At 45.1% G+C, this 14,076-nt stretch overlaps 1 protein-coding gene across 15 annotated transcripts in view; it reads right to left on the bottom strand.

Annotated features, from left to right (window-relative positions):
- The window catches only part of CADPS (calcium dependent secretion activator), a 163,454-nt gene that overhangs the window by 127,196 nt on the left and 22,182 nt on the right, over positions 1–14,076 (bottom strand). For all 15 annotated transcript variants that reach the window (XM_031056398.1, XM_031056399.1, XM_031056405.1 and 12 more), the window contains exons 3-5: positions 7,936–8,016; positions 3,497–3,733; positions 1,094–1,215 (exon numbers count right to left, since the gene is read on the bottom strand). In XM_031056398.1, the coding sequence (XP_030912258.1) occupies positions 1,094–1,215; positions 3,497–3,733; positions 7,936–8,016 (440 nt within the window). The remainder of the gene's footprint in view (positions 1–1,093; positions 1,216–3,496; positions 3,734–7,935; positions 8,017–14,076) is intronic.

Genomic DNA, 14,076 nt, shown 5'->3' with positions numbered 1-14,076 from the left:
GCTGCTCTGGTGCAGCACAGGCCATGAGGCACCAGCAATTTCTGTGCCTCTGTGAGAGGACAGTGACAGAGGGAAGGCAGCCTGTCCTGGTCTCTGCCTGCACCCACTGCTCCTGAGCTGCTTGCAGTGCTTGTGCACTCCATGTCCTGCAGCCAGGTGGTTCTGGATTTCCTTCCACAAGCTTGGGAAGCTCCTGGCAAAACACCTCTGAGGACCGGCAAAGGGGAATGGGATAGGAGCACAATAGCACTGCTCCCTAGTACTGGAGGAGGCTTCACACCACCTCAGCAATTCTCCACTGTCAGGAACCACACTGAGAATTTAATTTAAGTGTGAAATCTCTGCAGTCATCCAGAGAAATACTGCCTCAAATCCAGAATGTTTCAAGTTAACTAATCCCGCAAATTGGAGAGGAAATAAGCCATTCATCATTTTCTCCTTCCAAACAACAAAGCCCAATCACTACTGCTAGGTGCTCAACAACATCCAGGTAAGACAAAAGAAAATATGGGGTCAAAAGTGAGGATTTGGGGACGAGGTCAAAGAGGACAGAACAAGACTCTGCCCTTGAATGGGACTGGGATAGAGAGGTCTCAGATAAAGCTTTAACTGAGTAATTTGAAACTTTTCCCAGATCCTCTCTTCCACCTCTGGCTGCCAGACTGTGTCCCTGCCAGCTGTTCTCTCTGTCGTAGGACTGCCAAAACCCTGACAGTGAGGACAGGATAATGTACCTATACCTGATGGCACCAGTTCAGATGGACACTCGGGCAAGTACTTATCTAAGCACATGCTTAACTCCATCCCTATTTAGTAAAGCACTTATGTGGAGGCACAAATTTATCTCTCTATGGCTACACGAGACATAAGCCTCTCATTAACACTTTATTCCCCTCAGGCAGGGCTTATGTGCCATTTTTAGCTGCAGGACAACACTCTGCATGTGTGGAAGGAAGGCCATGCTTCTCCTCTGCCTCTGAGTCCCCTCTGCCCTCAGCAGGCAGGAGGCAGAGCTATCTGCAGTGACTCAGCAGTGCAGAGACGGGGCACAGCAGTGTGGTGGGGAGAGACCAAAGAGCAAAGCAAGGCTTACGTTGGCTTTGAGGCTTCAGCCTGGTCTGTCTGCAGCTTCTCCCCCCCTTCCACCTCCATGGTGCAGTACACGATGCGGTTGGGGGCCAGCGACTTCAGCCCCTGCACCTCCATGATGACAACCTGCAGGTAGAGGAGGAGAAATGTTAGAGGAGCAGCCTCCTTCACACCTTGCTGGGGCTGCTGAGCCAGCCCATGGGGTCAGCCAGGTCCTCCATGTGCTGCTGGATGTTCTCAGGGGCAGCAGGCAGGGATGGTGGCACTGCCCAGGCTGAAGGGGGAACAGCTGTGGCAGCCAGCCAGGTCTGTATGGAGACCAGGATTCCCTCTGACTGCACATGGCCTCTCTGAAACCCTTGGGTGCCCAGGGCTGCACCAAACCTCAGGAGATGAGCTTCACAGATCTAGTCCTGCTCCATCTAGAAATGCCTTAATATGTGAAATCCAGGGGAAAAAACCACCAAACACACAACTACTCAGCTTCTGCCAAAAGCATATTTTCCATATTATTTCCATTATAATAAAATTAATATAAAATGCTTTGGGGTTGACATTTGAAGATCATCTGGTCCAATCCCCACACTGAGGCATGGATATCTTTCAGTAGATCAGGTTGCTCAGATGGTCACTTCATCCATCCAACCTGACCTCCAAAAATTCCAAGGATGAAACACCTATGTCCCAGTTGTTCCCTGTTCCTGCTACCCTCATCAAAAATATTTTCTTTCTTATACTCAATTTAGATCTACCCTCTTCCAGTTTAAAACTGCTGCCCCCTGTCCACTCTAAAGCTCTGGTTAAAAAAAAAAAAACAAAACAAAAAAACCCAAAAAAACTTGCTAATAGAAAATCTTCCTAATTAAGAAATCACCACCTAAGTTTCGTGCAGGTAATTAATTTTTTTCCCTTTTTTTAAAAGGTGATTAATCCCATTAACCACACACCTTAAACATTTCTACAAGAATCACTGTGGGAGTTTCTGTTCATGTTCTATTACAGTTATTTATGTAGTACATACACAGGGGTTTAAAATTCCTCTCCTCTGATCTGTCTGGAGCTGAGGATCCTGTCCCTGGCACACAGAGCTCCACAAAGCCTCTGATGAGTGCACATTTTTGGTAAAAGCTTTCTTGCAGCAGGAGTTTTGTGCACTGAGCAGTGCCCAGACCTGCCAGCTCCTGAAGTCAGTGCTTCACTGGGCTTTGGCTCCCCACTAGATGGGGTTCAGCTGGAGCAGAGCATTTGTGACACCCTGCTGTAAGGGTGGCCCTTCACACACAGCTGTACACACTGCACAGCTTCTGCAACAGGGGGCCACTGCTTTGTGACAGCTCCCTGCTCCTCCACACGGGAATGCTTGGAACTCTGCCTTATTTGATGCTGCTCTTGAAGGCACCACCTCTGGGTTCACAGCCCTGGTTTTAAATAAGACTGAACTGAATACTATAAAAATGGTTTCAGACACTTAATGAGCTAAATTCTGAGACTGGACAACCAAGGTTGTTAAGTTTTGCATTAGCATGATATGTATAACAAGAGACTCCCTAGGAAGAGAAATAAACAGGAAACTACACAAAAACAAAATTTTCCGATTTTTCTGCATCCTACATTTTTGACTCCATCCTGCTAGTTGTTTTGACAATGTAACATAAACCCACTCATTGACAGACAACAACAATTCTGTAGGGGTGAGCTGATGACTCCTTGAAGTAAATATGCCCACAAATAGACCACAAATGTGTTTGCACAAAACAACTGAGTTGGCTGAAAACAGCTACTGAGCAACACTGCTCCAGGAGTGAGGCAGCAGCAGCACCCTGCCTTCCCCTGGGCTGCACAGACAAACTGCTCAACAGAGCACGGAGCAGAAAGTCAGCATGCAACAGAGAGCAAAGAGCAACCCAGCACAGCACAGGATATCCACACAAACTGCAAACCAATCTGTTAGGTGAACTCAAACCCCAGGGATTTTTCACAATTTTTCAAAGAGGAAGCAATTCTTACAGGGAAATGCAGCAACCCCTCTAGCTGGCATTAGTTAAAGATGGTGATATTTGCAGTGTTACATTATTGTAATGGTTTTGGGGACAATACAGGCTCAGGGTTACTGGGCTACATTCAGTAATAAATTGCATGAAGAGATCAGCTAATGATGCAGATTTCTGAGCCATTTGATAGACATAATCAGAAAATGCCAGACAGTGCACATCACACAGATTGTTCCAACACGGTGGTGAGACACCAGAAAGGACACAGTGTTTAATCACAGGCAAAGCTTCCAATAAACAGAGAGTGATTTCTACTCACCTCTCTCCACCTAACCTAAATTTGAACTGAGCAGAAGTTGGTTGCTGTGCTTTTTACTCCCATGAACTGTGCACACTGTTGTGTGCACATAGCTTACCTCCAGGGAGAACGACAGCACGACGTCTGACTTGGAAAGCTGGTTCTCATTTTCCTCTCCCATGTCAATTATTGAAGTGTTGTGGCTACGTTTCAGCTTCTGCAGCTTGAACTCAGAGCCTCCTTTAGACACAGGCATGCTCTCCAAGTTTGCCATCAGGAGATTGACAGATGACTTCAGCTCCTCAATGTACATGTTCTCCATTTCTTTGGACACAAACTTGGGAAACTTGCGCTCCTTGGATTTGGAAACAAACACAACAGAATGAATGTTTGTGACAATCAACAGCCACTTGTTGCAGTGCAAGAATCCCCCAAGAGCATCTGCAGAGGTTTGTGAGCAGGGAGTTCCTACAAACCAGATGACAAATTACAGTTTCCCTCTGAGTAATGTAGAAACATTATTGCTAGTTTCTCACAGAATTACTACTTGGTACTTGTCCAACTTTCCTGTATCTTGCATGCACTTGCATTTCACTGACTTTTCTATCTGCAAATGGGCTTTTTCCTACGGATGGCATTTTCCTCAATTGCAAACACTCCAGGCCAGATCTCAACTGAACTTTGTGACCAACAGCAACTTACTAAGGATTCAGAGGATGCTGACAGTAACAAATGTGTTTTTCAGTCTCCCAGTTGTGCCAGCTCTTTTAAAAACACTTCTGAGCAGTTGCTTCATCAGGTTTCTAGCTGTGAAAGGAGCCCAAAGAGAGAAAACCAGCCATGTGTGGGCAGGAATGTTTGGTCCTAACTGGAAGTAGTAAAACATCCTTTCCACTACTTGCCAAGGCCTAAGCCTCTCCCCAAGAAGACAACTTTTCACCGTGAGACTTTCCAGTGCTGCTTGCTGTCAACAGGAAATTTAAACTCTAAAACCAAGGGTGACAGTGAGAGGAAAAATATGATGTTCCCTAATTAATATTCTCAGCTTTGAACTGCTGCCTATCACCAGCCTGAGCCCCTGCATCTTCTGTCAACTCCTCCCATGGCCTGAATCTGCTCAGGATTCAAATGTCTGTCAGTGGGTTACAAGCACTGTGCAAGGTGTAAGACAGAGAGGCAGCATCTGCAGCCAGGGAACACAAGGCTGATGTGCAAACAATCTTGGTGGCAATTCACAACATTGTAAAAAGCCATTTGTAAAATGTATGCTAGAAAAGAAAATAAGGTCATGTTTCTTCTAGAAGACTGTCATCAGGCTGCTGAAAGAGTTCTCCTCTGCACTAGTTTTTGCATCAGTCCTTAAGATCACTACAAGCAGAGCTCACAGCAGCACTCACACCAAGCAGCTGAAGTACAGCCATCTGTTTCCAGCCTCAATCCTGGGAAGCAATTCCCTCATGTAAATTAGACCTACAGTAAAATAAACTACCTAATCAGCCTCCTGTATTGTCTGGGCATTATATAAGTTGCAAGTCACGCCTAGGAAAAAAAAAACCAAACAACTGTTCCATAGATTTTGAGAACTACTGCTGCAGCAATGATGTTCAGACATTATTGCTTTTTTACCCTGCTGTCATCCATCTCTCCAGGGACTGCAATTTTGGCACTGCCCTCACATACCTCTTCAGCAGTGCAGCAAGGACTGAGACATTTCACTGCGTGCCACCAGCAACTTCTCGTATTAGGACTAAAAATGTAGTTTGAAGTGATGCATAACAGTTTAACTGGGACTATTTAACTGATGTTGGAAATGCAGAGATGCAGATGTGGTCTCAAGTCACCCACCAGACTGCAGATAAAGCTGGGAGAAGTCTGGAGTAAGAAACTATCAAGAGATGCAGACAACAGCAAGAAAGGGCATTAGTCACCTCCCCATGTACTGGGAGCAGGGAGAGGATCAGGAGCAGGGAGAGGCACAAGCATGGAGACAGGCAGAGATAGGATACTGAGGAATGACCTGTCCAGCAGGCTGGAGCACAGTGGGTCCAGCCCCAGACAGACACATCACTCCCGTGTCACCACCAGGTCTCATTTAGTTGCTCCTACACGTGCTCCTCCTTGTCCTTGAGGCCAGGTGACTGGGAGGGGGAAAAGGCACCACAGGACAGCAGAGCACTTGCCACTGCAGAGAAAAATATACGTCTGCCTTGGCATCACTAAGCTCTCAGCTGTAATGCTGCTCTATTTAGCTGCTGGAAAAGTACAACACACAGACTGAAAAGCCTGTCCAGATTCAGCTTTAAAACATCTGCTTGCCACAGAGTGTGATCCTCAAGCTGCCTGGCTCCAAGGCTGGGCTGATGCGCCTTGATGGAGTCGGGCCCAGTGGGGGACCTTGCCTAGCACTGCCCTAGTGCTGCACTGAGCTGCACTCTCCTGGGCACAGGGGAAGGCAAAAACACCCAGAGCTGTGTCCTGGCAGGCAGGAAGGCTGGCACAACAGTGTCTCGTTCAAGGTCACACAACAGCTCAGATGAAGCCTTGCAGAGCCACTAGTCCCATAAGACTCCACAGCCTTTGCTGCCTCTGAAGTGCAAATGTCCTAGTGTGAATTTCTTAATTTAACAACAAGGTATTAATTTGCCTCAAGCATGGAATCTCCAAGACAGACACCTCAGTGCTGGTTTCACAAGCACTGTAAGCTTCCCTGTGCAGCAAATCTGTATTAAAAGCTGCAAATTGGAGATAAAAATGGAAATGCTATCCTTTCACTGAGCTGAATGGTGAACTTGCCCTCTGTTACAGGGAAAGCAGCCTTGCCCAGAAAGGAGGCTACAGAAGAAGATTCAAAAGGTCATTTAGATGCCTCCAAAATATGGTATTCATGGAGGTGAAAGAACAAGGTTTCTCACAGGCAGATGCTGGCGGGACCTGACATTCTGAAGAGAAAGTGTGCTGCAGTACCATGATGGAGATTAAATATCCCTAGCTGCCAACTGAAACCCAGGTAAGTCCCTTTTACTCTAAACCACTCTCCAAGTTGCACTGCTGTATTTTGAAAATTGAATTCTGCACAGAAATATGTCAGGTTATGTTGAGGAATTTCCCCCTGACTCTCTCTTGGATGGCCAGCAGTGTCATGGTTTGTTTTCAGCATCCTTGGGGGAAGAATGGAAATGGAAATTCTCATTTGCAAAAAATAATGCATGATGCTGCAGCTTCTGCTGGCTGCTACTGAATCATGCATATTGTTGTTCTACATACCATAAAGAGAAAATGAAATCACAAAACCAGGCAATCTTTTTCTCAGGGCCTGGCTACCTACCTCAGAACCAGAGCAGCTGTGCTCAGTGCAGAGGCTTACATTTCACTGCAAATAAATACTGTAGGTCTTCTTGACAAGAATGAAATGGCAAAGGGCCAAATGCTGATCAAAAGAGCTCCAGTGAGTTTGCTGTTTTGCTGCACCATTGATTGGCCATGTGGTCCTTGGCCATCTCACTAATTTTATCAGTGAAGAGGGGAAAACCAGAGCCTATGTCCCCAAAGACAAAACAGCAGACAATGTTTAACAGAGGTGTTAGTGAGGAGGAGCTGTGCAGGCTCCATCAGCACCATTGTTAACGCCTGACTATAAATCAATATGCTATGCTTTTCACATCCAGGCATATCAGCGTGGTGGCAAACAGCTCTGATATTACCTATCTTATAAAAAATCCTAATTTGGGCCCAGCTCAGTGCTGGGAGGACTGCTGCTGAAAGGCAGGCCCCTAGACTGAGCTTGTCTCTGTGATTACCTTGTAGTAATGGTTTCTTGATTATCAAGAACAACCAGATAGATCATTCCAAATTACTTCAGCCCCATTAGGGCTTTATCAGTGACTCAGAGCATCTGATTAGAGGCAAGGATAAAACTAGGCCATGCTGATGTCAACAGGATCCTCTCCATCATCTATGGCCCATTGGAGGCCAATGTGTGGGGGTGTGATTTGCTCCTTGGGAGAATGGCTCCTTACAGAAGGGTCTCCAGGGAGATCAGCTGAGTGCTTGGTTATCAAAGCTGTCTGGAGGTCTTGTGCCTACTGCTCCAAACAGCAGCAATGTCTGCAGTGGGCAGTGATGGCCTGGCTGCTCTCATGCACAGTGTGAACTTCTTTGGGACAATACATCTCTAGGACCTTTACTGAGGCAGCATTTAGCTACAGGCAGGAAATTGTGAGCCAGGCAAAAACCACAAATCCCATCAGGATGATTCCTGGCTCCTTTTTTACATACGATTATTCACCTTATTGTCTAGCATAGAAATGTGACACCTCTGAGGATTCACGAGGGATTTTTCAGGAACCTAAACTCTCCCAGCTCATCAGGACATTCCAAGAAATGCACATCAGAACAGCTTCATCTTGTTTGTTTGCGGCTAATAATCTGATCACTCTTAACTGGTATTTATTGTGAGAAGAAACTTGTAAGAGAATGACAGGACCTGGGGGCTGCATCAAACTCCTTGTATACTCCTAAATGAAGAGGTTATTAATTACAGCAGACTTTTGTTTTTACCTTGGCAATTTGTTCTGCCATTTGGAGACGTCCATCTAACTCGCGTCTGATCTGTGCTGCTTGCTCATCAGGGTTGTCCAGCTGTAGAAAAACAAAAGGCAAATCAAGGTGAAAAATTAACCAATGCAACACCTTTAGAAGCAGTTTAGTTCTTCAGGCTGGCTGCCTGTGCTACATTGCTAATAGACAGAGAGAGTGGTGAGGGGCCACATTCTGCAATAGAAGCCCCCACAAAGGACAAACACAAAGTTCACCAATCCAAGACAGTTTCTGATGCCTGCCCTGCTGCCTCCTGGGGCTGAGCATCCTCACCCTGGGGTGGTCTGGTGCAGTGTAGTCTGGAAAGTTACAGCTACAGTGATGACAAAAGTTCTGATTCTCAGCCTGATGAATGATGAGCTCATCTGTTGGTGATCACTGGATCAGATGAAACACCATGTCGCCCCTGACCCATCACTCTCCATGGCATCTCCTCGTCTGTCATACACGCTGCTTCACCACTGATTTTCCAGAGAGCCAACAATGACTATGGCTAAGATTGATGGAAAGTATATTTTTGATTAGCTTTTGAAAGCCTTTGTTATGGATTTAATTCAGGAAAACTACAAAGTGTCCTGACTGTGATCCAAATCCTTTGGAGTTTCAAGAGCTTCATTCACACCAGCTGCACAACATAACCTGCTGGTGTGGTTCATCTTTGTATTCCTGATCCCAGCACCAGCACAGAGCCATGGATTACCAGCACCTTTCAGGATCAGCTGCCCCTGTTAGTTTCTCCATGAACAAATGTACCACACAACTATCCTGCACCTCTGGAAGCACCTCTTGGAGCTGCTTCATTAAGGGTAGGAAATGTACAGATCCAGATTTTCATTTCTTTGCAATTCTGAAAGAGGGAGCATTATTTGAATTCTATCTGAGCTACAGTAATTGAGGTTAATCACACACTACCCAAAATAACTCAGGAGCTAAATTTAGAAATTGAGGATGCTGCTGTGGAGGAGGGTTGATTTTGCAGTATGATAAGGAGCCAACAAAGTGCCTCACGCTTTCTGCACTATCCTGATTGTGCAGATGTTTTCCAGCGATGCTACAGGTGTCCAGGAAAGATCTGACTGCAGAAGATTATTTTTCTTAGGAGCCAACAAGCAGCCTAGGCAGCCTCTGTGGCTGTGGTTGAGTGGGTAAGGTATTGCTTTCCAGGGCTCTGCTTCCCAAGACTAAGCAGCGATGCCAAGCCAAGTAACCTGCTACTTAAGAGAAACAAAAAATCTTTCCAGGCTGTAATTTCAATGATTCTGCATGATAGCTCCATGACAAAAACTGATCTTTGGGAAAGCAATCCTAGTTTGTAGTAACCAAAATAACATTTTCTTCTTGTTGTCTACAGAATGGTACTAATGAGACAGTCCCTGCCTGTCCTCCTGGCACCTTCCAGCAGCTCTCTTGTGACTAAGAGCAGCAGCCCAATAGCTCAGCCACTGTCTCCTGCTATGCCTGGGAAGAACTCCTGCGCCTGGGAAAGGCTCCTGGTGCCATCAGAGCAAGCAGAGTACATTTTACACAGCCATAACACTATATAGAGCCATTAAGAGAGTAATGCTGGTACCCATAAAATATACTTTGCCTGTGAAATAAGGAAAGGTGCAAATGTGAGGCATACCATCTAAGCAAGACCAAGTAAGGCAACACAGACCTTAATATCATTAAAACTCAATTTCTTAACTAGAGAATCAGCTATTTATTATCTGCCACATGCATGCCCACTTTATATTCAAGTACTTGACAGTCAAATACATAAATGATTTAAGAAGTCAAAGAGAAAATGAATTAGTTTCGTTCTGCATTATGACTATGCTATGTGTGTGCTGCGAATAAAGCAAAGATATAAATCATAAGGTTGCCTCAGTCAATTAAATGCGAAAAGTATTATAGATTTCAGTATAGACATGATTTGTCATATGCACTGGGCTTTTCTTCAGCAGCATGCCACAAATACATGATTTACATAATTCGCAATTCTCAACTGATCATTACCCAACTGCCTGCTGGTAAATTAGATGTTTTCATACGTCTACCCACAACCACATTAGTTCTCTCTGCCTGCCCTGCAGAATTACCTACATTGGTGTAATAGTTGCTAAAGCAAAAGAATAAAAATTAAAAACTATGTGTAGATCAAGTTTTAAGTGGAACCCAAAACTGACCAGCACTGCAGCCAGCCTATCCCTGCAGGCATTGCAGGGCAGGTGTCTACTTGAACCCTTTCTAAGCCTGCCTTAATTTCTCCTAAAATAATTAGTGCAGCCAAATGCATATGCTGTGCATGGTTATAGGTGCCAAATGCCTCAAAGCGAAAGTTTCAGGACACTCATCCTTTAACATGCCAGGAGTTCTGTAGCTCACCAAATGGTTGATTAAGTATTTCAAAGCAAACATGCTCATGGTGAAGGCTGAACAAGATCACAATATGGGTGACAATTTTGCAGCTTTGATGTAGGGCTTTAGGAGAAATCTTTGTCTCATAAAAGGTGGTTTCATTTTGTGATGCACAGTGTGAGAAAACACTGAAAAATTCATAAGCCACATCAATTAATAATGAATCTGTCAGTCCAGGAATACTCACAACATGTGGCAACAACATCATGGAGTGCTCCAACTGAAAGAAACATGGCCTCCAAAGTGACTCATGGCAGGGATGCCCTTGGTTTCTTACCAAAAAGCTGCTGTTTTAGGAGGTTAAGTGCAATGAGGCAGGACACAGTGGCACTATGTGCACACATATGCTCCATGTCAATGTCACAGACTGCTCTGCAGCCCCCCAAAATGTGACAAACCTCCTCCCCTGGGGAGGAGATTACCTTATTTTGCTCATGTGTAGGTAAAATAGGCTACACTGCAGGGATTCAGTCATTTCCATAATTCAGTAAGGGCTGCACAGTTGCTGTTTGCTGTGGAGAGGTGCTGGCTCCTGCTATCCCAGCAAACTCCTAGGTTATCTAATGAATGCCTTCTGCATGAGAGCACTCAGGAGGTCCTGAGAGGGTGATTTAAAACAATAGAAAGGACTTGGATAATTCAGTAAGGGCTGATGATTCTCTCCTAAAGAGAAATCTTATTTCATGCTTCACAAACTTTAGGGCTGCACTAGATTCCTTGGTGAAAGCATTCCCTGGGATGTAGAGCAGCCTCTTCCTGCCTCAGTGTGAATCTCAGAGTGCTGCAATACATCTCTGTGCCTCAGCAGCCACCAGGGCTGTGCAGGCTCTCATCCATTACATCTGCCTGTGGATGCTGGGACCACGCCTGCTCCACCAGGAGAGGGCAAGAGGTCCACCATGGTCTGAGTGTTGTCTTAGACAGCTGTTTATGCCATGAACTGAGATGATTTTCCACCAAAGCATGGTGCTCACTGCTCATCTGAGAGTGCTGATGGATCATCCAGCACGAGCTGGTGCCATGGCAAGGGCAGGCAGGTGCCAGGCATGGATCCTGTGCAGGAAAAGATGATATCTCTCCATGCCCTCTCAGTTCCCAACCTGCCTACCACCACAGCTCTCCACAGCTTTGCAAGGCTGCTCCGTGGGGTTGAGGAAAGCTGAGACAAGCAAACTCAGCATGCATCTTTCCAGCAGGTTGTGCAAAGATACCTCCAGATTTATGTGCAATGATAAATCAAGGTAAATGAGAAGCCAGATTCAGCAAAACAGGAAGGGAAAGAAAAAAGTGCTGCCTGCCTTTGCAAATGTTTTGCAAGCTGTTAAGAAAAGGGATGGCAGAGCACATCCACTCAAAGCAACGCCCTTTCCATCTGTGGCCAGAGAACTTTTGAACCCTGCAAATCCCTCTGCAAGATCATCCGTGCAAGGTGTACGCCACTGAAAGGGATTGAAAACTAAAGCTGTCCAGAGGCTCTGACCTCTGAGCATGCCTTAATGCCATCTTCTTATGGCATTGCATAAGGATGCTTGGGGGCGTGTGGGCAGCACACTGAGCTATGGCACCATGACAGAAACTGGAGCACTGGCTGGCCAATGCTGCCTGAGGTACATTTAACTTGCCTGTGTTTCCTTACTATATGCTGAATTTACATCAGTTAATGCAAAGAGAATCACCTGAATTCCCTAAATACGGTAATACACTACAATTGAGTTCCAAATTAAGTTTTACAGCTAGAATCAGCTGTAATTAATTCATCCCAATCCATCATGGAAGAAGGATCTACATATCCTCAAATCCTCATCTTTGATTAAAAGCTTAATGGTAGACACATTCATCACTTAATTCAAAACGGGCATTGGCTTTTGGAGCTAAAGCAACTTGCATGAGGACCTAGTCCAGCAAAGCTGCAGTACCCTGACACTCAGCAGGATTAAATGTGACAGAATAAGATGTGGGAACATCTCCAATGGTGTCTACGCAATAATTGTTTTTCTGCAGAAAGCTCTGAGCAAAAAACTGGCAAAGCAGAAACTGGCCATGAAACAGCAATGTTTTGGTTCTATTATATGCTAAATCAGCAGAAAAAAGGGAAAGGGAATGTAAAGAGAAGTTTATGGCTCCCACTTTTCAAGGACCAGGACAGCAAAGATGGCAGTCCTGCTCATTACAGTTCATTTTTGTATTTGTGAAGCTTAGATTTATCACAGCCAGAGATCTAAAGAGACCAACCTCCTGAACAGGCTGACGTCTTTCACACTGCTTTGATGCAGCAAACTTTCCCATGAGGTCAGGGACAAAGCAGTCAGGAGAATTAAACCTCTAGGCAGCAAATTTCCAGCACATAAAGAGGTTGCTACACGTTCTCAGTGGATGGCATCCTATGGTGGAGGTGGGAGCTGAGGCTGCTGGTCCCACCTGTGAGTAGGATCACACTTCTCCAGAAGTCTCTGTACAGGTCACACCATCAGACCCCCTTCCTACAGCAACAGAGAACCGCAAGGGAACTGCCTTCCACTGCAGATGCAGCTATTTTAGTCCCTCTGACTTGCACCTAATATGCTGCTCACTAATTGGCATCAGCTTACCAAAATCCAGAGCAGAAACATCACATCTCTAAGTCCTTTTGATCAATACATAACAACAACAACTATAAATGATTAATAAGCAATCAGTATTGCTATGCTAAATTACTATATTGTGCTAATTAAAAGGTCAATTCCTCGCTTTTCTTAGAGCAGTGCCCAAACATCTGGGCTCTGAATCATTCAAAGGTTTCAGAGAAGTGTACCTCAGAGAGAATCTCCTGGTTTTGAACAAAAGCAGTATCAATCCTTAGCCATATCAATCCTATCTAATCTATCACTGCATTTCAGAAAAGCCACCTCTTTTTTAAATAATAGCATTCAACAACATAAACAAAATCTGAAAAAAGAAATATGGATTAGCTTCACTAATTGGGAATATCCACCACCTCTCTTACTGCCTGATCGCCCCAACAGGACCTATTCTGTCCCTGAAGAGCCAGTGAAAAAAAATGGATGTCTGGCATCTCTGAGAAGGGCCATGTGGAGCTGAGAGCTGTCATGTGGGATCTAACCTCACATAATACCCTTGTGAGGTGCTCTGGCACCTGCATTAAGGATCAAGGATGTGAGAAGAATTGAAGGAGACACAGAAAAGCAGCAAGAGGCATAACTATGAAGAAATAAACACAGGGAGCAAAAATGTGATGTTTTTAAAAGCACTGAGTCTGTAAGTTGAGAGGAGGAGGAATGCAGCACAAGGTACGAGGTGTGGGGAGAGCTTAGCAGGTGGGGCAAGCCCTCCCATGGGGTGCACCATCCTCATCCCCTTACTGGTGGGGACAGGCAGCCCAGCAAACCATCTACACAACAGAGAAAATGCTGTTATTTGTCCATATTAAATGTATGATAAATCATTTCTGTGTACAGACAGTATAAGAAATTACAGAATAATACGTTTCGTACGAGGTGTGGGGAGAGCTTAGCAGGTGGGGCAAGCCCTCCCATGGGGTGCACCATCCTCATCCCCTTACTGGTGGGGACAGGCAGCCCAGCAAACCATCTACACAACAGAGAAAATGCTGTTATTTGTCCATATTAAATGTATGATAAATCATTTCTGTGTACAGACAGTATAAGAAATTACAGAATAATACGTTTCAGCCTCCTGCCCCAG

The sequence above is a fragment of the Geospiza fortis genome, unplaced genomic scaffold (genome assembly GCF_000277835.1).
Source record: "Geospiza fortis unplaced genomic scaffold, GeoFor_1.0 scaffold70, whole genome shotgun sequence".
NCBI lineage: Eukaryota > Metazoa > Chordata > Aves > Passeriformes > Thraupidae > Geospiza > Geospiza fortis.
The sequence above is the reverse complement of the archived record's forward strand: the minus strand, read 5'-3'. Positions and strand labels throughout refer to the sequence as shown.